Source organism: Diplotaxodon limnothrissa, linkage group LG20, assembly GCF_057381915.1.
Source record: "Diplotaxodon limnothrissa isolate DT_005_m linkage group LG20, D_limnothrissa_male_GT1.1, whole genome shotgun sequence".
Taxonomy (NCBI): domain Eukaryota; kingdom Metazoa; phylum Chordata; class Actinopteri; order Cichliformes; family Cichlidae; genus Diplotaxodon; species Diplotaxodon limnothrissa.
The window spans coordinates 13,938,407-13,961,809 of record NC_140615.1 but is presented as its reverse complement, the minus strand read 5'-3'; the positions used below and the strand labels follow the sequence as shown (position 1 = coordinate 13,961,809).

Below are 23,403 nucleotides of genomic sequence, written 5' to 3'. Positions count from 1 at the left end.
AAGATTTTCAGGGAAAGAAGTAGGCTGAGTTTCATTCAGAATACTCTCAGAATAAAAGGGAGGATTTTTTTCTACTGGGGACAGACCCAGTTATAAAATGTACAATATCAGCCTTTCTTTTCTGAGGGTGTATCAAATGACAGAGTAAGGCAGTGGAAGAAGTATGAGCATGAAAGCAGAGTGTGTCTTTTACAGTATGTAAAGTACAAGAGTGGAACAGAGCACGGGTTAATAGTAAGACAGAGGTCTCTTTTTTCTTTTCTTTTTTTATAATTGGTGCTGAGACCAGAACCTGTGGAGCTGCCTAGATCTACACATCAGCACCCCCCTCCCCCTTCCCACCCTTTTGCTGAATGCTGTGAAGCCAGGCTTTACAGACAGGTGAGCAGTCCAACCCAGACCCATGCACAGCGAGAAAAAGCTACATTCCCTGCACAGTTTGCAGCCCTGTGCTTAGAATAAGCCATACTGGACATTTTCTAGAGATTCTGGATTTGTGCACAGGCCTGCACTGTGTGGGAAGAATAGCTTTTTTATGCTGTGACACACATCATATTATGCAATCCTTGTGTAATGCCATCTACAGCGCACAGCTCGGTTCGTTGGTGCAGTCATTGTGGCTACTGTGGTTACTGTCCACGTCCCTCTTCCTCAGCTCTCTGCCCGCCTTGTGTTGCTGACTGCTGCTGCTGCTGCCGTGGCTGTGGTGGGCAGGTGAAGAAGAACGCTTGCCGTGCTCCTGGTGGTGCCCGTGATTCTGGTGATGGCTGTGAGCGTGCTCTTTGGTGCCACCGAGAGACTCCCCGTCGTCCCCGTCAGAGAATCCCACTCCTCTCTTGGTGTCGTCCATGGCCTCAAAGTTGTTGCTGGGGTTACGGCTGATTACGTCGCTCTCCAGCACCACCTGCAGGTAGGCTCTGACGCGGTGGTGACGCGCGCCCTCGATGTCGCTGAAGTCAATGACTCGGCACTCGTACGTGCCCTCGTCAGACGGCTTGACTCGGGAGAGGCGGAGTTTGTGGGAGATGTTGCTTCCTACAACCTTCACAACCTGATGAAGGTAGACGGACAAAAAAACAAACAAACAAATAAAAAAACATATATAATGTGGTTGGACTGTAACAAATATATCCAATATAACTTCCAATCAGAAGAGAGTTTACCAATGAGTGGCCATTTCAAGATAATGGCAACCCAACAATAAATGTAGTAAAGTAAAAGCTATTAGTTTAATGAATGAATGAACTTACAGTCACTATAGCTCCTGTTCATATCAGACCAAGAAAAACCTGCCATCTATTGAGAGTACTGAATTAATTAATGTTGCAATTTTTACGAGTCCCTTTAACTGGAATAGAAGGAAAATGTCATTTACTCTTTCAAAAAATGAAAAAGAGCAATTTGAAAACCCTAAAAATGATTCAACTAATATTTCAGCAAAAAGCAGCTCCAATACTGTAGCTATCTGTGCTGTCAGATCAGCTTTGTTTGGCTTTGTTCTTGTTCTCTATATATAGCTGAAGATGAGCCTTCAAAATAAAATAAAATTAAAAAAAAAACACAGGAAAAGTGCACAAAACCCCCCAAAAAGGACTTTTGCTATCTCACAGACCCCGAGATGAGTGAGTGCACATCTTACAAAATGTGCACTCACCTTCTCACTTCAACTAAGTATGGTGTGCTGTTTCTTGGCTTCAGCTATGAAGTTTTACTATTCACACGGGGCAGCTACAGCAGCGTATTAATGCCATTGTAGGTAAAATAGAAGTTTGAGCTGGGTCAACATATACAGAGCTGTGCAAAAGTCCTTCATTTTTATACATTTACCTCCAAAGTAGTCAAACTTGTTGTCATATTTAAGATAGTTTTGAGTTCACAGGCTTTCTGCAGGTCTTTTAGAGTTTCTCTTTAGCTGTTCTTTTTAGTTATTTCCAGTCCTTGTAGCTGACCCTGTTCAAAGAGTTTTTTGTGTTTTTTTGCCAGGCAACTTAATTTCTGAATATGTTTGCACATTTCAATAAATCGCTGCACCTATTTCTCGTTGTCTTTGTAGCAGCATACAAAGAAATGAGTGAAGAAATAAGAGGCAGCTCAAGACTTGCAGAGTACTGCATGGTCTGTGAGATTAAAGTCATCATTTTTAATGAACCTCATGGCTACCCTTTGTAAAGTGGGAACAACCTCATTACATCACACATGTGGCCCACTTGCCATTTTTATGCCTGGCCACGCAAATTACACTTCAAAATCTGACTCGGCAGTAAGGATAAACTCAGTATTTTAGTGAATCATCATATTATCATAAGCATCTGGACATGACCCTGAATTCTGCCTGTTTAGAAGAAAATAACACACTGGTCTGAATGAAATTGGCAGTGCTCCTTGTTTACTCGTAGCCTCTGTCGCGTGATGGTGATCCCACTTGCAAAATGAAGTGTTGCGGCTCATTTTACAAAAAGACAGTTTCTGCAACATTTCTCATAAATTTGTAACTTTAATCTCATTTGTTCACTGCAAACTTTCAAAATGTTATGAAATTCATCATTTTCTTGTAAACCTGTGCAATTTCCGGAAACACCCGTAATCTTTTCTTTTTTCTCTCTGAATCGGTGAAGTGGTTAAGATGATGATAGATGGATGGCTCATCCAAATGTATCAGATTTCACAAAAAGTTTTTTTTTCCCTTTGCAGTCCTGAGCCGGTTTTCCTCAGAAGAAGAACACAACACATAGAAAATCAAGACAAAACAACATCACAGACGTGGCATTTATCTTCTCATCTAACAATCAGCGAGAATGCAAATCAGTGGATCGTTTCAAAATGCCAAATTATTACTTTGATTGTATAAGCATCCTTCTTGCATGCAAATTCAGTCAAGCCACTTAAGGCTTGCGGCTGCCTATCATACACTCGTCTGTGTTGAGAAAATGAGCTGAGTGTATTTTGAAGATAGTTAAGATGCGTGAAGTACTGGAGGTACAAAAGAAAGATCATGAGAAGAATAGAATAAATGTGTGGTGTGGCCTGGATGCACTCTAAGGCCACGTCTCCTCCAAGCCAATCACTCAGACAAACAATAAAATCTGTGAAAGTACGAAGAGAAGACGTCAAATGCTTTGCAAGTTTGCAGAGCAGGAGTTAAGACGATGAGAGTCTGGGGACATCTTGAGATGTGACGCACCAAGATATAAATACAACTTCATTTATCACCCACCTTCCTCCTCGTGACGCCAGTAGGTGTTGGGATGTGTGCGTCGTGTGTGGCAGTGACATTTGCGCGTTTGGCTGTAAGCGTGAGCTTAATGCGTGCCGTTTGCGAGTTTGCGTCTGCATATGTGAGCATCTCATGGTGTTTTTGGTTTGACTGTATGGATGTGAGCCAGGATCCATTATATAGAGAGAGCTCATAATGATTTTGCAGCTGTGTAGCCTGCAGTGTTTTGCTCCACCCACACAAACATGCACACAGACACACAAAAGCACACAGACACACACACAGTCACAAAAACACAGCATCAGTGATTCAGCAGCAGCTAGCCTTTTGGGAGAAAGCCGAAAGGTTTTTGTGTGTACATGTTTCTGCATGTTTAATGCAGCTTTATGCATCTTCAACTTCTGCACACACACACACACACACACACACACACACACACACACACACACACACACACACACACACACACACACACACACACACACAGCTTTAAAACCCCAGAAAGTAGAACATTTTTTGGTTCATTTTTGTAATTATAAAGTCAGTGGAAAGAGATAAGGCTAGGGGAATAAGTTTATGTAGAGATAACATGCAGTCGGTCCTGCAGTCTGCTCACTTCTGCAGGTAATTAGAAAAAAGTCAAAATGTTGAGTTACTCTATACTGTCCTGCTTCTTTCAATAAAAGGCTCACCTATTTTTCCATTTGCCAGGGGGAATACCAGAGGAGATATAAAAAGATCTGCTGACTTCCCACCCTTCCTTTTCTACTCTGTTTTACTGAGATCTGGTGCTGCAGCCACAAAGTTTCAGTAGTGTTTATTAAAATTTGCAGATGATGCCCTCAGGGGCCACTCCCCCATGGGGAGGACACTTAACCACCCACGAGCAGCAGCGCTGCCTGCTCTTTGCCTGACGCTGTGCTTCTGCAGAGCCATCGAGGTTTTTCGTGAACGTGTTAATGCACCGTCTGGAGCGTTCACCCACCATGCGAGCTGCAACGACTGAAAATCACATCGCTGTGTGCAATACAGCATAAGCACAACCTCTGTGGATCATGCAGAACAAGAAATTTAAATGTAATCATAAGCATTTTGAGTCTTCTAACACCAAGGCAAACATAACGGCTTTCTGGTGAAAATAACTGCAGATATTGTTCGCAACTCACACTTATCTTTGTAGCATCCTTTGCCATCTCCTCCTCAGGAGCCACCTAGGAAAAGTGACAAACATTAGCAGAAGGATCTCAGTTTGATTGGCTTTCTAAAACTAAAAGTGAAACACATGTACCAGAATACAGAACTGATTATGTTTCTTGTTGTTCTTAGTGTGCCAGTTAGATACTGAAGCCCACATACAGTACTACAGTCAATATTTCACAAACACACAAATCAACATGAAATTAGCGAAGGTTTTTTCAAGTTTTTTTGGAGGAAATCTTCAGCTGTCGTGGGATAAATACCATCATAATATGCAGTTTTGTGCAGATTTTTGGCTCCTTCTTGGTCTGTTTTATACACAGTTACTGTATTTAGCTCAGTCTGACTCTGTCTTATCAATTCCTACATGCATCAAGAAAAACAAACCAACTGCTTAACATAGTCAGACATCTAAAAAACAAAACATATTTAATATTGAATATAAATGTGATATGGAATCTGAGTCTAAATGAGCGCTAATGTTACTCGAAGTCTAGTAGATGTGAGAACAGCTGGTTAACACCTAATTATGTTATTGTATTGGCGTCATGTTCTTCTGCATCGTTTTATTAATTTTCGCCCCCATGTGGCTAATAGAATAATTAAAGTTGTTTTAAAGACTTTAATACGAGCTAATGTGAAATCATAAGGGATATACACGTGTTGTGGGAGGAGGAGCTGGTTAAGATGAGAAAGTGTGTAAGTTAATACATCGCCTGAATATGAGCAACCATACCACATGCAAGTCATTTTACTCTCATTTAAAATAGAAAGTAACTTTTTCAGCTCGCTGTAAATGAAGAATCTTATGGATGACGTAAACAACAGATTTTTTTTTTTTTAAAAACAGCTTTTGACATAACAGGTATCATCGATTTCAGGTCAAAAGCTATAATAATACTTAGATCGCATATTGATGAAATGGTAATGAATACATCAAAACAAATGATAAAAATAAAACATGCAAAAGTGACTGTGGGGCAAAATGGGACCAAAGCTTACAGTCTGCATGTGGCAAGCTGATCCATAACGCCACTTTCTTTGGACTTGAGGTTGTAATTCTCTAACTATAGTTCAAGTCAAGTTAAAAAAGAAAAAGGGCTCATATTACCTTACTCTCCCATATACTCAAAAGACAATTTCTGAAGACAACTCAGAGACAGAGAGCGTAAATACTTATTTCACCTTATGAGTCCGTGGGCTTAAAATCACCTGCTGTGGCAACTGCCATAAAGGTTGTTTTGAGCACTTTGGCAGGTGTTGAAATGTGTCTCTGTGGGCATATTTCAGCAATGTGAAACACAGACGTGAAACCTGACAAGTGTGTAGCTGAGGTCAAAATGAAGGCTGAGTTCCAAGATCAGTACTGGGTAAAGGACACTGGAAGAAATCGCGGCAAGGGGCTCAAAACCTGTTCGCACCTTACAAACCTGCACCCACATTAGTCTGTTTTCCTTTGCATACTTATAGCCCCTTCTTTGATTTCTAATCTGTTCATTTACAAGTTACAAACACATTTACTACAGTGCCAACTCTAGTGTGTGCATCAGCATCACTGGGCTGGTGGGATCCCATTGCAAGATCATCTAGAATTCATCTGGAGTTGATCTTTTATTTTAATTTTTCATCTTTTCGATCATTTTGGTAACATTGTAGAAACAAGCAGTCAGGCACTAGTGATTCAACTGAGCATTTAGATTTTCCAGGTGGCTGTGTTAACTATCCCAGGAAGGATGACCACCTGTAAACAAGATCACTAAGGGTGAACATATCCTTTAAATAAAACCAAAAAAAGGAGCCAGAATTTCTGTTGTGAACTTACTTCATTAGTTGTCCAGGGCTGCCTGTGGGTCCAGTCAAGATGGTTCCTGATGTACCACCACTGGATTTCCAGTGCATAGGAAGGGGTTCCCGCTCCTCTGAATGAGCAGGCCATCTCCACATCCTGACCTCTTTGGGCAGTCATATCGTGAGGCACCTCTGTGAACATGGCTGGACAGACACAGACACGGTTAACAAATGGTTCTAGTAGCAAGCTTTCAGTTCAGACAGACCAGCAAGCCTGAAGTGGATGCCCTTTGGAGCTTGCACCAAAACCGTAATGAGCTTTTTACAAGTGGATGACAATTTTCTTGACTTGAGCCTGGTAAAAGGGCACTTAGTCACTATCTACTCATTTTTTTCTGCCCGGTTTTACTCTTGTAAGGGTAGAAAATGTTCTGATCCAACATTCAGACACAGAGTGAGGTTTGATTTATACATCACAAATCCAACAATCTTTCAGAGAAGAGAGAAAGTTAGAGCTTGAGACCCTTTTCTGTCAAATTAAAATTGAGGTAGAGTGAAATTGAAGGAGGAAGTTGTTAGTGATAAGTACTCAGAAATATATTCTGAAACGCTTAAATCAATTTTCAGGAAAACCCTTAAATTGCTTCAGCAAAACAGTTGATAAATCTGAGACTGGGATGAGTGTAATGAGTCTGCATATTAACTGAACCAATAATATAGCAGTCCTAGCATAAATCATGGCGGAAACGAGGTGAGTGCTTTCTTTGTTCCATTTTCAAGCTGCTACAGCTAAATGATAAGTGTGTGTGTGAAGGTGAGACTGATGAACGCGAACAGGCAGAATGAGTGGGTGTGTACTGAAGAAAGACCCCAAGGGTGAGAAGGAAGTGTAAGTTATATTTGAAAACTACACATAAAAAATGTTCAATGTTTTGGCGTTTATGAAACCTATTAAGAAAAAAAGGCTTTTTTAAAACTTAAAACAGTGTAGCTGTGATTGCTTAAACCTTTAAAATCACAACAGTATATGAAGCAGTCATGAAACTTTATAGCTTTGTAGCTGAGATTACATGAAAGGGTGAGTCTGACGATGGCTGTGGTCCAACCCGTAATAGTGATCCAGTGGGCCACTTTACAGCAGTATCATCATATGATCAAATATGGTGTTTAACTGGAAGAAAGTATCGTGGTACATGTGAAGGATGAGGTAGGTTTAGAGCCAAGTCAGAAATAGATGTTGTTCTTGAAAATTTAAGGTCAAAGACTTGTTTTGCAAGCTGATTTTAAGAAGAATTTGTTTATTTTTTAGGAATTCCCAAGCCAGTGAGAGGAATATCTCAGTAAAGACTGAAGACAGTGTGGTTCCTAAAATTTCGAAAAAATCATCCTCGATAACTTTAGGATTAGGCTTCAAACATCTCGTTAGGGTCCCAGAATCTCCTGCAGAACCAGGCTCAGGGAGAGGCTCAGGACCCCCAACCGGTTACAGCAAATGGCTACGCCTCACTGAACCGAAGGTTTCTTCCTGTTAAAACTGAGTTTTTACTTCCCACCATCGCCAAGCTCATAATCTTATTATTGGGGTTTTCAATCCAACAATAAAGGGTGCAAATAAAACACAAATGACCTGAACTGAATATGTAAGGGTTTCCAACACATTATAAGAATAAACAGGAGAAAATGTATGCCCACCCATCCATTTCCCTACACAGCAAATTCAAAAGTGTTAAATGTTTTGGTGTTAGTAGTCTTCTTGCAAAAGTAGAGTTAATTTTACTCTAAGTAGAGTCACATTCTTTTAATGTAACTCTGAGGTGTAAAATGATAGTAGTTAAAATCGAGTGTTAAAAACGAGTGTTTCTATGTCAAATCTGGAGGTGTTACAATGGAAACTTTAACTCTTGACCTCTTAACTCCGAACTCCTAGAGGGCCTATGACACCAATAGAGTAAATTCACAGACTCCGCCCCCAGCACCATATAGGCTCCAATCTCCAGGAGTTATTAAACTAGGCTAGCATGATCCACAGATGGATGACTGAATATAAAAGATTAATTCACAGTTAAACTTCCTTAGACTGATGAAAAAGTGCGTTTCTTTGGTATAAAAATCAAAGTGTGTTGTATGTGTATGCCTGTCAGTCTGTCAACAGATTTTAATCTTTGAATTATTTAAGAAAGGTAATTTAGAAATAACAAAAGTCACTACTGCTAGTTTTCCCATGAATGGGAAAACCGCCAAATGCAAGAGAATTTTCTCCAAAAATAAATTTTCAATAGCCACCCAAATTCACCTTCTGCAGGTGTTAAAGTGCATGTATCTACAATCACGCCATGGCCCTAATTTTAAATGTGCAAGAGCTGTGCCAGGAAAAAGTCTTTGCTATCCAAGAGTAACCATAGAGAAAAAATTCATTCTGCCAATAAACAGAAGCAAAGACAGCCCATTGTTTTAATTAATGTGCCATGCATCATATGAAAGAGTCGTTGAAGACAATATGAGGCCGTCTGTCCAAAAGTTCAAGCTAAACTGGAATTGAATTGATCACCATGAAAATGATACTAAGCATAGTAAATTTGCCAAGGAATGGCTCAAAAAAAGAGGGTTATGGAAATGGCCAATTCAAAGCCCGGCTGAAAGCTCGGGAGTCATTAAAAATATATTTCACAGCGTTTAAACATTAAAACAAGGGAAAACATTCACACATGAACACAAGAAAACAAGAATCTTACATCATTTTTATTCTTCATCCCTTTCCTTTCACATACACCCACCAAAAAAATCAAGACAAAACTCAACAGGCAGCGATCAATCACACCAGAGATGTCTACTACTATGAAAGAAACGCAACACTGAATTCGCTGCTTGCGTCTACATCACTGCCGTATTTTCAGCATTGTCTACAAAACTTTTCATTTATCATGCAGGAATTAGGAGTTTTCCTTCAAACTGTAAACTTGAATAAACTTTAAAAAATCTCCACCTTTGAAATTGCCCCTACCAAGATTTGTCCAGCTTATTCACTCAATAAGACCGAGTGAAATCAGTGCCAACTAAGTGCCGATTTTCATCTCGGTTCATAGATTAATCTCGCCCGTTCAACCAGTGAGGCTGCGCTATGGATCCGTCTTGTATTACGAGAGCGGTACAAGCCTCGAGTCATATATCCCTCTTGTACATTGATCAAATCTGCTTGTATTTTTCATTTGTGAAACCCGAAACACACCAGGTATCGATTTGACATTACACAGCCGGAGTCAGCAACAATGCCCGTGGCCCTTCTCTTGTAGATAATATTCAAAGCTGGGACATAAAGAACGGTGGAAGATAGAGCCTTTGAATTTGCTTTTAGCAATGATCATCTATCTTTTCCCACTTAGCTGTGAAGCCCACAATGCAAAATCCTTGGGCATTTTTTGGGGGAGGGGGCTTTAATGCTTCCCAAATTATAAAACCACATGAAAATGTGATAGTCATCAGCAGTTTATTATAATGTAAGAGAGATAATTCTCACCCAATTTACAAAACCCACACAGCAGATGCTAATTTGATAGCACAATGTGCTGTTTCTCAGTCTGCCTCATCCAGTAAAATGTCTCTTTTCTTAATTGCAATATTTCCTGCACCTGTTTAAGACTTTAAAAGCAGCTTTTAAAATGTAACAAATCTGAGGAAAATCTCACATATTGTCGCGCAGAATTAAATTATCTTCTGCTACTCTGCAAATCTGAACAATTCTCCTGTAATGATGATTCAAACTTGTGGCTCTCTAATGCTGTATCTCTTATTAATAGCCATTTATAATCACTGCATTGTTGAAGCCATAAAAGGCAGTGATGAGTTAGGTCTGCTCACCCCTAAGCATTATTATTATCCGCGAGATAAACGACGGAAGGCTCTCGGGCGACTGCTGCAAGTCGGTGCTTAAAAGCTACAGTACGGCTGCCAAGTCACACTCCGTGTCAGCCCTGTTACCACAGGAGGACGGAGAGATGGACAGACAAATTAACGGGGGCTGAGAAGAAAAGGCTGCGTGTGTTTGCGCAGTCATCGAGAAAATAAATCATCAGCAGAGATCAAATTAACGACTGATGTTTGTGAGAGTGTGGCTCTGTGTGTTTGTATATGGGAAGAATTAATATGAGATGCGCTGTGTGTGAGACAGAGGGAGAGGGACAGGAGAGGAGGAGGAGGAAGGTGGAGGACAGCGTGTGAGGCAGCAGATAGCTTGGAGTGGAGAAAGCTGCAGAGGCGCCTGCTATTGTTTATTTCTTTGAGAAGTGGAATGTGGTAATTACAGTGGTGATAAGAGGGGAACAGGAAATGTTCCTTTGTAGCGTACTTACTCCGGCCAACCTAACGTCTATCTTACACTCCTTATAAGCTTGTTTACACGGATGAGATCCGCCTAGGTGACACTTTTCAGAATAGCGAAATTTTCGAGAGAAAGGAAGGAAATTGTTTTCTGTTTTGTTGAAAGAACCATAAATATAAAATTTCTTAAGTCAAAAAACTACCTTTCACACTTGCTGCTACCCTTCTGTTATAGATCACACTCATCTCCACCCTGCCTGCACATACTTCTTCACCTCTCTTGTGCTCTGTTGCTTTCCACAAGAAGGATGTAAATTCAAGGAGAAGAGATACAGCAGGTTCTAAGATGAGTTATTGCAAAACAAATTCCATTTTCTGATTATTTACTTCCTCTCTGGACAGAATTCTTTTAGTAAATTTGGTTTATGGCTTGTCTTATGTATAGCATTCAGAAGAGATATAATCATACCAATGATACCAATGCGCAATGTCAATAAAGTCATTATAAGAGTTCACAGTATCTTCTTATGTTTTTAATGTGGAAATGAAGAAGGAAGAAAATCAGTCAAGAGCAAAGACACTGGGACTGCGTTGGAAGATGATGGTTTTTGCTTTGGAAATGCTGATTTTCTCAGTGATTGGTGCCAGCTAGCTGTTTTCAGCTCCAATATGTTCACCAATACTACCTGCCCAGCACCAAACAGGAGGCAGATAATGTTAGATAAAATGTCCAATGTGGCAGTTCTCTGGAAGAAAATGGCCTTGTTGGTGCCAGATGTCACGGGAGAATGGCCAGACTGCTCAGAACGCACAGCACGTTGGAGCAGATGGGCTACAGCAGCAAAGACCAAACCAAGTGCCACTCCTGTCAGCTAAGAACAGAAAACTAAGACTACCATTCCCACCAGTTCACCAAAACGAATCAACAAAAGTCTGAAAGAATGTTGGAGGGCCCGATTAGTCTTGATTTCTGCTGCGACATTGACACGTTAGGGTCTAACATGATCTTGACGTAACCAACAACATGGATCTATTATGCCTTTGCATCAGTGGTGCAATGGCGTGGAAGATACTTTCTTGGCATACTTTGGGTCTCTCAGTACCAACTGATGCCTCCATCAGAATAATGTGCCCTATGTCACACAACTCAAGTCATCCTCAAAATTTTTTGAAGATGACAATGAGTTTAATGTACACATTTTTCAATCCAGCAGAGCACCTTTGGGATGATTTGCTTCATAGATGTACAGCTGACAAATTTGCAGCAGCTGTATCAATATGGATTAAAATCTCTAAGGAATGTTAAATTTATGCCATGAAGAATTAAGGAACTTTTGTGGGCAAAAAAGTCAGATCCAGTCAGTTGTATAATTTGCTACTTGACTTTTGATACTAAGTTTAGCTCTGTTACTGGTACTCTACAAAACTCATTAATGCATTCACATCTTTTCTAGTAAACCTACAGAAATAGAAAACGAGATAAGCCGACAGCGCATAAATTTGGGAGGCTTTAACAACCAACCAGCAGCAGGTATAGGCTCCACAACTGCACAGACTCAGATCCTGACCTACAGTGCACAGTTTAAAAAGTGACTCCTGAATCTAGCAGTGGATATTAGCTCTAGAAAATGGTTATTTTTTATCATTTGTTACTGTTTGTATACATAAATTCCTAACCTTTTTAAAAGCTCTGTGTCTAAGGCTTGCGAATGGGGAACCGTGTAGCTGCACATATTCTTTGCTCCAATTATCGTCGGAGATTTGGAGGGTAAACATACCACAGCAGGCATAAATCTAATAACCACAGCAAAGAAATTCACAATTTACAGCACAGTAACGCACTTTAAAGAGATACAAGTGAAGTGAAGACCTAAATTTTAATCATTCTTAAATTTATTTATTCATGATCTTTGTCTCAAAACAGAGACCAAACCACAACTCTGACAAGCTCTAAGGACTACACCTGGAGTGACTGTGAATTCAAGAGCAGTCATATTTAAATCCAAGCAGAGTACACGGGTAAAACTTTTTGCTGTTCACTTCTCCTCTTCTCCACGCCTCAAAAAGAAAAAAGAAAAAAAAATCACTTTCCAAGGGCTCATATGTTATTTCACAGCTGCCTAACAAGGATATTGAGAGACCCGTCATGCATTTGCTTCTGTGCATTTCGCCCGCAGCCTTGTGTAACCCTCTCTCACTCCTCATAGCTTCCACAACGCATTGGTGCAACAGTCGAGTTTTTTTTTAATACATAAGGGCTTTGGCAACACTGAGCCTCTCTGTGCCTTTTCTGCTCACGATCTGAATCCATCATGATCGGGCAGCTGGCAGCATCAGCCTCTGAATGTCAATGCTGCTCAGTGTGCGAGATGGCTGGTGGTGCATCGTGCCGCGTACAGTGCTCTCAAGAGCTTTTCAGCATCTTGAAATGGCTTCATAACAGTTAAGCAAGTGGTTACAATGTAATGTGGCTCACAGCCTATTAAAATGGTAATTAAACTGATGTATGTGCATCTTCCGTTACACACAGAAAAAGAAGGGTTACATTGCTGTGTTGCCCAGCTACATTTCTGCAAATATAGAATTACATTTTCATTACAACAGTAACTTAGTTAATAATCCCCAATGGATGCATACACATCCAAATGTGAATCTATTTGTAGTTGCTAGTTTTAGTGGTGCTTTAATCTGCTGGTTAAATGGATGAAATTAAACATCACAGTGCTATTCATTTTTGCGCAGTGGATGCTTTATGCTTAGCTGTAGACTGAAAGATACTTTAGCAAATAGTACAGTAAAACAGGCTTCATATTTTGCATATGTTTTTCTTTTGATGTGAAGGATAAGGTTGTAATACCTGTTACAAGGTGCCTCCAGTAAGTCAAAATTTCCATTAAACAAAAATGATTAAAAATGATTAAATCGCTGTTCTATGGGTTCCAATCTATGTGTTTCCTTTTTGTTTGGAAGTTTACCCTTTACCTGTACACACCTTACACATTACTGTAGCAAGGTAAAAAATTAAATGACCAGAGGCTAGACAAGGTGGAAGAACTGATAAATATACAGTTATATACATTCTGCTTTTGGCTCTAGCTTGGTTTCCAACAGCCCATATTAGCAGAAAGTATTTGACTTTCTTGTTGATGTTGTCTTTCTGTCATTTGTTTACACTGAGAACTGTGTCAACATAAACCAAAACAATGAGGTAAAAGAGGTGAAAATGAAACGATCTGTAATACACACCAGTCCTGGGATGTGCGTGCATATGGAATTTTGTGTTGCATGCTCTTATGTCCAAAATCTATTGTGTCTGTATTCTATGTACAGCAACACTGCACAACCGCAGTGGCACACAATGCACACATGTGTATTGTCTCTGTGTGTGTGGACCTTCACCACCCTTGGCTTTGCCAGCTCCTCCATTTGAGATCAGTTTCCTGCTGTTTTGGCCTAAATCCCAGCTGCCGGCCTGCCTCCCCACAGCGCAGGTCAAACACTGTTTTCCCTCTTAATCAAATGAAAAAGGTTAAAAGGAGAACATGGCTTCCTGAGCCAGAGGGTTCAGCCAGAACACCAAGGACAAGTCATCTTTTTCCTGTAATTCAACACAACAAAAGGTGGCACGTCGGCACAAGAAATTATTACCACATCATCACTGAGCGATTATTTCTTCACAAAAACACAATGAGAGCAGAGAGTTCAGAATAACAACTAAGCCCTTGTATTACAAAGCAGTGTGAGACGAATGCGCTTAAAGCATCTCTTGTTTCACCGCATGTCTGAGAGCAACAGCAGGCGAGTGAAGAGGCTCACGTCGATGTAGTACGAGAAACATGAATAACAATATACTGAAATGCCCTGTATTGTCATTGGTAACGGGATCAGCTAGCTGTGGCATTTACTATCTAGAACGGTTTGATTTAATCCAGTCATTCGGATATCACCTCAATCTTCTTTTCACATAACATGTACCAGATACACCAGATTTAGAAGCAACCTTTCTTTCTGCAGAATTTATAGAAAAATCAACTCTCCAGCTTCCTTGTTTTATCTCCATTAATAATAACGACAATAAAACAGCCACAGGAATCAGGTTCCTCATCCCGAAGATGGCTTATTTTGCTCTGGACTGCATCGCTTGTCTTGCTCAGCGCCTCCGTTTGGAACAATGAGAAATTCAGGACTTGAGCTGGAGCTATTTCTGTCTTCTCTGCTATCCATAAAAACATGCAGCCTGTAAGGTGCTGTATGATTTCTCTTCTCTTCATTGGGAACCCTGAGAGGCACAACCAGCTTCAAGTCAGTTATAAATGATTGTCTCATGGACTCAGTGAAGATGGAGACTAATGAGGTAAAAATACACATCCCATAAAGATAAAGTTGGCCTATTTACCTCTTTATCTGTATCTTTATCTGTATGTCTATTTGTTGTATTTTTTATCTGCACTATATTTTCTGCCGCTGTGACAACTTAAATCCCCACTGGGTTTATTTATATCCATTCTTGAAAAACAATCTATCCACTGCTTGCACTGTAAGCAGAGTATTTTCCAGCATGAAACTGTTATTTTACCAACTGTAATCTACAGGAAAATCCTACAAACAACAATTTGTGGGACGTCATCTAATACAGCGGTCCCCAACCTTTTTTGCGCCACGGACCGGTTTATGCCCGACAATATTTTCACGGACTGGCCTTTAAGGTGTCGCGGATAAATACAACAAAATAAAACTAGTACCGGTACCGAAAAACAAGAAAATTTATTCATAACCAGTGTTGGGACTAACGCGTTATTAAGTAACGCGTTACAGTAACTACGTTATTATTGTGGTAACGAGCACGGTAACTAGTTATTATGCCAAAATCAGGAACGCGTTACTCGTTACTGGGATTTAGATAGGGTCGTTACTCGTTACTTCGTGTGGTGGCTATCGCGGAGCTTCCAAAGATTCAGTAACATTAGCAAGTGGTGGAGGCAGCAGGTGGATGAAGGAAAAGGGAGGCAGAAGGAAAAGAGACCCGAGGCGGCCGCCGGTCCAAGTGTGAACTGAACTTCAGGTAAGAAGTTATGACCTGCAGTCTCTCTGGGTCAGATATGAACCAAGTTTAGGTGGAGTTTATTTTCGTTATTCTGACTTTTTCCGTACTGCGTGCTAGCTAGCATGACGGAGTTTCTATGCAGCTGGGTGGGTGCTATGAAGTTAATGATGTTGAACTTTATTTTGTTCATAAGTTATTAGAGTTGCCAACCGTCCCGCCTGGTATTCAGAGAAAATATTACGCGTTTCTTATTATTGAGGTGAAAAGGAACAGTTTGTCCCGTAATTCAGCTACAATGAAAAAGGCACAAAGCTGGAGTTATTCTGTCTTTGCTGCACAGCTGCCTCTTCTCCTCTCATTCTCCCACCTCCCTCTCCTGTTTCTACTTCAATCATGAAAACTGATCAATGATCAGCTGATCGGCTCTCTTGTTTGTTTATCGCTCACTTTGCACCGAAAGAGGAAACCAGCAGATGTCGCGCTAAACAACAGCAGCACGTTTAAGCTTGATCAGCTGTTGTTAGAATTTATTTAATATTAATTTCTAGTATCAGCTGATGTTTGCTGGAGCCACAGTTCAAAAAAGCTGCTGGTCATGATGTCGGTTTGGTTATCTGGTGAGAGGGAAACATGAAGATGAAACCAGGAGATGTCCTTACTGGATCATCAGAGCTGTGATGGAGAAACAGGTTTACCTTTTAGGTGACATGAATGAGTTGAACGGAAGTTATGAACTGTTTCTGAGAGACAAATAACCCCAGGATCCTTTTTTAGGTAGCTGACAGCTGGTAACTGTGCAGGTGCGGATCTAGCAAAGTGTTGCCAGGGGCCCAGATAGCAAGGAGACATTGAACAGATGTTGATTTTCCATCTGAACCATCAGAATCGTCAGGATTGAAATGTCAACACAAAACCAATGTTGAAACAACATTGAAATACTGATGAAACCTGACACTGACATTGAAATAACATTGATTCACTGTTGTTCTGTCATCGTTGATTGTTGATCTATTTATAGTTGACAAGGTGACAACAATCACGTTGAAAAACCATCGATTTATGGTTGAGCGGGAAATTAAAGCTGCAACCACTTGGACTATTCCGCAGCACCCCTATCACATTGGTACATCCCTCCAGGTAACCATTGTCTTGTACAGTAGAGCGGGACATTAGATTTACTCTCAGCGGAATTGACCGGAGAAGGTATCAGTTCATGCACTGCACTGGCCTGCACCACGATTAGTATAAGGTAAGAATGAATGACTTTTGTTCTATTCGTTATTTCCACGGTTGCATTTGAATAACAGTAAAAAAAACAAAACAAACTTGTTAATGTAAAGTTTCGGATAAAATGTGGGAGCCCGAAATTGTGTCTACTTTCATCTTACAATCCGGCAACAAATAAATTGCACTGCGAACAAAGTCTATCAACAAAGAAAACATTTTCGTTTCATACTTTTCCGTTATATTCCCTTACAAAACTAGCTTTAACGCTTCGAGGGTTCCTTTGTTCTTGCCGTCGCCTCGGCGCTTGACCCAGACTTTCACTCTGTAGTTGCTTTTTAGCATAGTACTACAAAAAAATTGTAAATCTGTGATAAACGTAAAGGTACTGTATAAATGTGTTCAATGACTTTGTTACTTTTAATGATTGGTGAGCACCCGCTTCGATTCGCACTCAATTCAGACTTTACGTTCCACGCTGAAAACTTTTTGAAAACTGAGATTTTCCGTTTTCGTTTTAAAAAATAATCCCGTCCACACGTAAAGGCAGAAATGAAGGCAAACGCTGCTAGGAACATGCCAAAGCAACAGGTGGCGCTATATTCCTAACCGTGTAGAAATGTTGGCCAATCAGAAGTCTAGAGGCCTCGGTGGGAAATGGTAAACAAAGATGGGGCATAGAAGCAGAACCGAGTTGTGTGTGTGTATATGTAAGCATGTAAACACTGCAGAGAGAACAATTAACAGTAACAGTATTGTAGAAATTCATTTCACCGAAACAATAACGTGGCGCACAGTGTGACATCAAAAAAGGCGCACACCTTTGACGCTGCGTTTTTTCTGTTTTTCTCGTCCACACGTAAATGCAAAAAACGGAGTTTTAGAAAATAGCTTCTCTGAGCCGTCTTTGTATCTAGTTTTCCCTCTTTATTGACATTGTTCCCTTTTCCCCTCTTTTTTACAGATCTGATTTGGTAACTACCATCCACCCATCGATAAGTAAGCTCACGTCCTCAAATTCCTAGTGTTAAACAATTTGCTTATTTTGGCTATTTCCAAATATAGCACTATTTGTTTAATCTGATATACACTGACAATGACATCACGCTGGTCAAGGAGGCGCAAATTACGGAAAATGGTTGAGGCAGCAGAGTCCGATATACTCAGGCACTTTAAAGAGATGGTTGCTGAAAAACACAAACAAAACAGCAATGCACAAGTCGAAGTTAAGCGACCGCAGGTTGCAGAAGAGTCTGGTGTGTCCCACTGTTGTCACCCAGGTATAGATAGTCAAGTATTTACCAGTCACTATGAGCAGATTTCAGAAGTATGTGAGACCTATGTATCACCCGACAAGGATAATGACTGTGACTTTAGTTTTGACAGCTTTGGTTGCCATGCTCCACCGTTTGATTCTGATAATAGTGATGCTGAAGCTGATGACAAAGCGCCAAATACTGAATTCTTAATAACAAGTTTAAGATACTGGGCTTCTACATTTTCAGTCTCGTTGGTGGCAGTAACAGCACTCTTGGGAATTTTGCGTGTATCTCACCCAGACCTACCAAAAGATGCCAGGACAGTTCTCAGAACGCAAGGTCAAATAAACACAATAAAAATGGATGGTGGGGAATACCATCATTTTGGTTTGGCTAAAGGGTTGGTCTCTCGACTCAAATGCTTGATCTTGCCTGCCAAGTTGAACGACTTAAAATTGCAGTTTAATATAGATGGTTTACCCCTTTTCAAAAGCAGTAAACTTCAGTTCTGGCCAATTCTTGCAATTGCAAATGTTGACTACACAAAATCACCATTCCTTGTTGGTCTCTACTGTGGTCTGGGTAAGCCAAAAAGTGTAGTTCAGTTCTTGGACCCATTTGTGAAGGACCTCATGCACATTTTGAAGTATGGCATTATCTACAATAGCTGCCAGATAACAGTTAAAGTATGTTCATTTGTGTGTGATGCACCTGCAAGAGCTTTCATTAAAAACATAAAGGCTCATAATGGTTATTCTGGTTGTGATAAATGTGTTCAAGCAGGTGAATGGAAGAACAAAATGACGTACCCAGAAGTTAATGCAAAGCTTAGAACGGATGCAGATTTTCAGTTGATGATTGATGAAGACCACCACTTGAATCAAACATTGTCTCCTTTAGCTGGTATGGTTAAGATGATAACAATGTTTCCCTTGGATTATATGCATCTATGTTGTCTTGGAGTCACAAGAAAACTTATATACTTGTGGATAAAGGGCAAAGTACTTGCAACAAGGCTGTCCAGTCGAACAGTAGGTGAAATTTCAGAAAAGTTGAAAGCTCTGCGACCTTATACACCAAATGAGTTTAACCGCAAGCCAAGGGAATTGTCTGAAATTGATAGATGGAAAGCAACAGAGTTGCGAAATTTTATGTTGTACACAGGGCCCGTAGTGCTTAGGAATAGCATTCCAGTTGAGTTCTATGATAACTTTATGTTGTTTTCTGTAGCAATGCATCTGCTGTTATCCCCCTCTATGTCTAATGAAATGGTCGATTGTGCCAAAGAATTCCTGGTGTCATTTGTTTCTCACTTCGGCGAATTGTATGGTAGGGATGAAATCACATACAACGTACACCAGCTGACACACCTGTCAGAAGAATATCGACTCTTTGGCCCGTTAGATAACATTGCTGCTTTCCCCTATGAAAATTACTTAGGCCAGATTAAACATCTCTTGCGAAAGCCTCACTTGCCTTTACAACAAATTGTAAAAAGACTTTCTGAAAAACCGGATGTGAAGCCAGCACCACAAAGAAAAGCACAAAAGTTAATGCATCAGCATTATGATGGTCCACTTGTGGCTCCGATACACCATTCAGAGCAGTACAAGAAAGTAGTGACAGAAAAGTACATCTTGTCTGTTGGGGATGGGGACAACTGTGTGCAGGTAGTCGATGACATTGCTTTAATCCGCAACATTGTGAAAGTAGATGGTGACACATTTGTTATTTTCCAAAAGTTTTGTCACAAAGAGTCTTACTTTCAGTACCCCTTACCGTCATCCAGAATTGGATGCTACAGAGTGTCGCAGCTGAACAGCAGACCTGGCATTACAAAGCTCAATAATATTACTGCCAAATATTTTCTTTGTCCAGACAACACAGCTTTCATTGCATTGCCAATCATGCATAGTCAATAAAAAAAAAAGTTTGTTTTATCGTGTGTGCTTGTAATAGTTGCCTATATACATTTTAAGCTATTATTTATTATTTAGTTCAGTCAATAGATCAAGTTTTGTAGTGACTATGAAAAATATATTATAATTATCTGTTTCCTGTTTATACTAGACAGGGCAAAAAGGACTCCAAAAAAAAAAGATAAAAATGAAAGACTGGTGCATTGTGCAGTTCAGCACTGGTGGTACAGAAATAGTCCCTAGTACATGGATAAATGGGGAGAAATTGTCATGGCCTCCATATCCTCCGAGAGACACATTCAGGATCCATGCCGCAGTAAAGAGGAGAGTTCATCCTGGTGCAACATGGCTCACCTATGCACCAGTCCGACTTCTAATAAGCCATGGTGGGTATCAACTGGATTGGTGTTGTATAACTGCAACAATAACAAGTTTTTCGTGTCCTAATTTATGTCTGCCCATACATTGTGTTTTGTACTTCCAGACACATTTCACGAAGCAGAACGCAGTCTTCAGAAATATCTAGGTGAACACTGTGATACGTCTGACCTTCAGTCCGAAGCTGAAACTCCGACCAGTCATAAAAGAAAGCACAAGTAAAAAAATTTTTATTTCACAAACATATCTGTGATTGCTAAGAATTTATGATCTTGTCTTTTATACTTATCTGTGGTGCTTGCATACTGCAATATCACCACATAATATAGTCCAAAAAAGTGGAAGCTTGTAAACTTTTTAAAAACGCGAAGCCGTGTACACTTGTGCACTTCAAAAATTCCTTGTATACTGTACTTTCTTGCACATCTCCGTTTCATGTGTGTGTTGTTAGAAATCAAACTGTAACTTTAGGAAAAAATATTCCAAACGCACATTTATAATTACCTATGACCGTTTTCAACTTTTTTTCTTTAGACCAAATCCCGTGTACACATATAGTGACTCAGAGGATGAGCAGCCCACAAAAAAACGGTTTCCCCAGGCCCCTCGAGTGAAAATACCAGGTAATAAAATACTGTCTAGTGTCTTTGTACATATCTGTGTGTGACACAAGGAAACTTTTTTGACAAGTTGTCTGTATTCTTAAATAATTAAAAAAAATTATCTTTTTCTAAACAGCCCTCACCACTCCGCAGTCTTCCCCCCAGCCCACTGACAGCAGGCATCATAATTCCCCACCCAGCTTCCGGCACCTTTCGCCACCACGGCACAACACGCAAACCGACACAGCTTTGCGATCTCCCCAGCATGCAGAGTCTGATGTCGAGGACTTCCCTGTAGACAGTATGCTTTTAAAATACTTTTAAAGCTGAATCACAATGTCATTGTACTCTTATCTTCAAAACACCAGTTTATACTCCTGAATGTCATCTTGTTGTGATTTGTTTATCTGTAGATTCCAGAGACTCTGTGAGGCCACTATTACAAGGCAAGTTCGAAAATCTTGGAATTTCACATTTTACATGGTATAAATGGTAAATGGCCTATATTTGTACAGCGCTTTAACTAGTCCCTAAGGACCCCAAAGCGCTTTACACATTCACTCATCCATCCATTCACACATAATTCACGCACTGGTGATGGCAAGCTACATACCGTATACAAATATCAAATATATGTGAGTTAGAACAACTTATACTTGAATGCAGAATGTTACACCGTCACTTATGGATATATTAATTTTTTGCCTCTCACTGCTTAAGCCATTAATCTTTCTAGAATTGTTTTTTGTTTTTTTGTTTTTTTTAAACAGATGCGACCTCACAAAAGATATTAACTATGCTGTCAGACCTGACGAGAGCTGTGAACGAACTGCGTGATGAGGTCAGAGCCATCCGCAATACCGGCTGCAATGATTCGGTAGATGCTGGGGTACTGTCTCTGGATTTGCCCTTGCACAACATGGAGGAGCTAAACAATGCAGAGGCAGCTCTTCAATCAATAGAGGCAAATAAGGCAATGGTAAGTATATAAAGTTTATGTACACTTTGTAACTATAAAGTGTAATAGCTGTGATTTAAATACATAACAACGGCCTGTTGATTAAACACACAAGCACTTGCATACACATTTAAGACATGAGACACGCTAATTCCATCTATTGAAATGTGTCTATAGGTGAGACGCCTTGCCTTGATTGGAGGGACCACACTGGAGGTGCGAGTCCGCCGTGTAATGGCTTATGCCATTACAAACGAGCTGGCCTCGTTACTAAACTGGGCAGGGAAAAAAACCAAGGACCAGACAAAGCAAAAAAGGGCATTTAAAGATACAGCGCTCTGCAAATGCATATTTGGTAAGTTTTACCGTTTTTTTGCTATATTACTTTGTCTTTCTTAATAACAAGACTTTCATGTCCGGTTAATCTGGAGATGGAGTCTTTGGTCTTTGGCTTGTTTAGTCCTCGGGTTGTAGTTTGTACAGCCCAAGGACCCCATGTTTATTTTGTTTTAAAGGATACACGGCACACCATGCTAAGACTTATCACTTTTTCCGCTCATAGCTCTTTGGGAATCAAATGCGGCAGTTTGCAGATTTACGCCTGGTGACTTTCATGTTTATCAGCCTAGGAGTTTACATACTTTCTCCCCGCTGAAGACAGTTACAGTGGGGCAAAAAAGTATTTATCATGTGCTATAACATGAGCTTATTCATGTGCTCTAATTCACTTTTTTTGTGTGTGTGTGTATTTTTGTCCTAGATTGCCTGACGCAGCAGTTAGGGGCAAACTCTATGTCCGAGTTTGTCTTTGCACAAGCAGTGCAGAAATGGCTCCGGTACGCCCCAGATCGTTTGGGTGGTGCAGGACGCACATCATGCATCCCCATCCCGGAGTAAAAAATTACAAATTTATGTTAAACATAAATGTAAATAGAAAACTGTGTTTTAATAAAGTATTTAGCAAACGAAACATGCCTATTGACCTTTTTTGTTTATTTTTTTTCTCTGTTACATCACATGCAATGCTTTCTTATTTTAGGATAATAATATTGACATGATACATCGTGAGACATTTGTTTTTGTTTTTTATAAAGGGTGTCCAATTTGAGGAATAAGTACAATTATGTGTTTAGGTGGTTTAAGTATTGATGGAAACATGCAGTAGTTTAGTATTGGTTAAAATACCTATAAAGAGAGGTAGATTTCCAGTCATGATTTAACTGTTGTTTTAATAAAAAGCCACTGTGCGACAGAGGTGGAAAATCAACACCATAGCTCAACAGTGTTTCAATATCAGAATCTGACATTGTTTCAATGTCAACAGTATTAGAAAATACAACGTTGAATCAATGTCAGGTTTCAACATTGATTCAACATCAAAACCTGACGTTGTTTCAACATTAAAACCGGGTGCAAGAGTGACGTTAGGTCAACGTCACACTTCAACGTTGATTCAATGACACAGCCTGATATTGACTCAACAGTGTTTCAATGTTTCCTTGCTAT

At 40.1% G+C, this 23,403-nt stretch overlaps 3 protein-coding genes across 3 annotated transcripts in view; 2 read left to right on the top strand and 1 right to left on the bottom strand.

Moving 5' to 3' along the window:
* Nucleotides 1-580: 580 nt before the first annotated feature.
* The window catches only part of vstm2la (V-set and transmembrane domain containing 2 like a), a 58,868-nt gene continuing 36,045 nt past the window's right edge, over nucleotides 581-23,403 (bottom strand). Inside the window, exons 2-4 of the mRNA XM_085345105.1 lie at nucleotides 6,234-6,403; nucleotides 4,381-4,425; nucleotides 581-1,051 (exon numbers count right to left, since the gene is read on the bottom strand). Coding sequence (XP_085201231.1) covers nucleotides 581-1,051; nucleotides 4,381-4,425; nucleotides 6,234-6,403 — 686 coding nt within the window. The remainder of the gene's footprint in view (nucleotides 1,052-4,380; nucleotides 4,426-6,233; nucleotides 6,404-23,403) is intronic.
* On the top strand, nucleotides 17,878-22,794 carry LOC146610689 (uncharacterized). The gene is made up of 5 exons (XM_085344816.1): nucleotides 17,878-18,161; nucleotides 21,095-21,240; nucleotides 21,710-21,918; nucleotides 22,075-22,252; nucleotides 22,658-22,794. The coding sequence occupies exons 1-5, from the start codon at nucleotides 17,878-17,880 to the stop codon at nucleotides 22,792-22,794; spliced, it is 954 nt and encodes a 317-aa protein (XP_085200942.1).
* On the top strand, nucleotides 18,179-19,962 carry LOC146610690 (uncharacterized). Its single transcript, XM_085344934.1, has 2 exons — nucleotides 18,179-18,188; nucleotides 18,230-19,962. The coding sequence occupies exons 1-2, from the start codon at nucleotides 18,179-18,181 to the stop codon at nucleotides 19,960-19,962; spliced, it is 1,743 nt and encodes a 580-aa protein (XP_085201060.1).

Coding starts and splice junctions, on each gene's coding strand:
- LOC146610689 (XM_085344816.1), top strand. CDS start 17,878: ATGACATCACGCTGGTCAAGGAGGCGCAAATTACGGAAAATGGTTGAG. Junction 21,919..22,074: donor TAGAGGCAAATAAGGCAATG/GTAAGTATATAA, acceptor ATGTGTCTATAG/GTGAGACGCCTTGCCTTGAT. Junction 22,253..22,657: donor GCTCTGCAAATGCATATTTG/GTAAGTTTTACC, acceptor TTTTTGTCCTAG/ATTGCCTGACGCAGCAGTTA.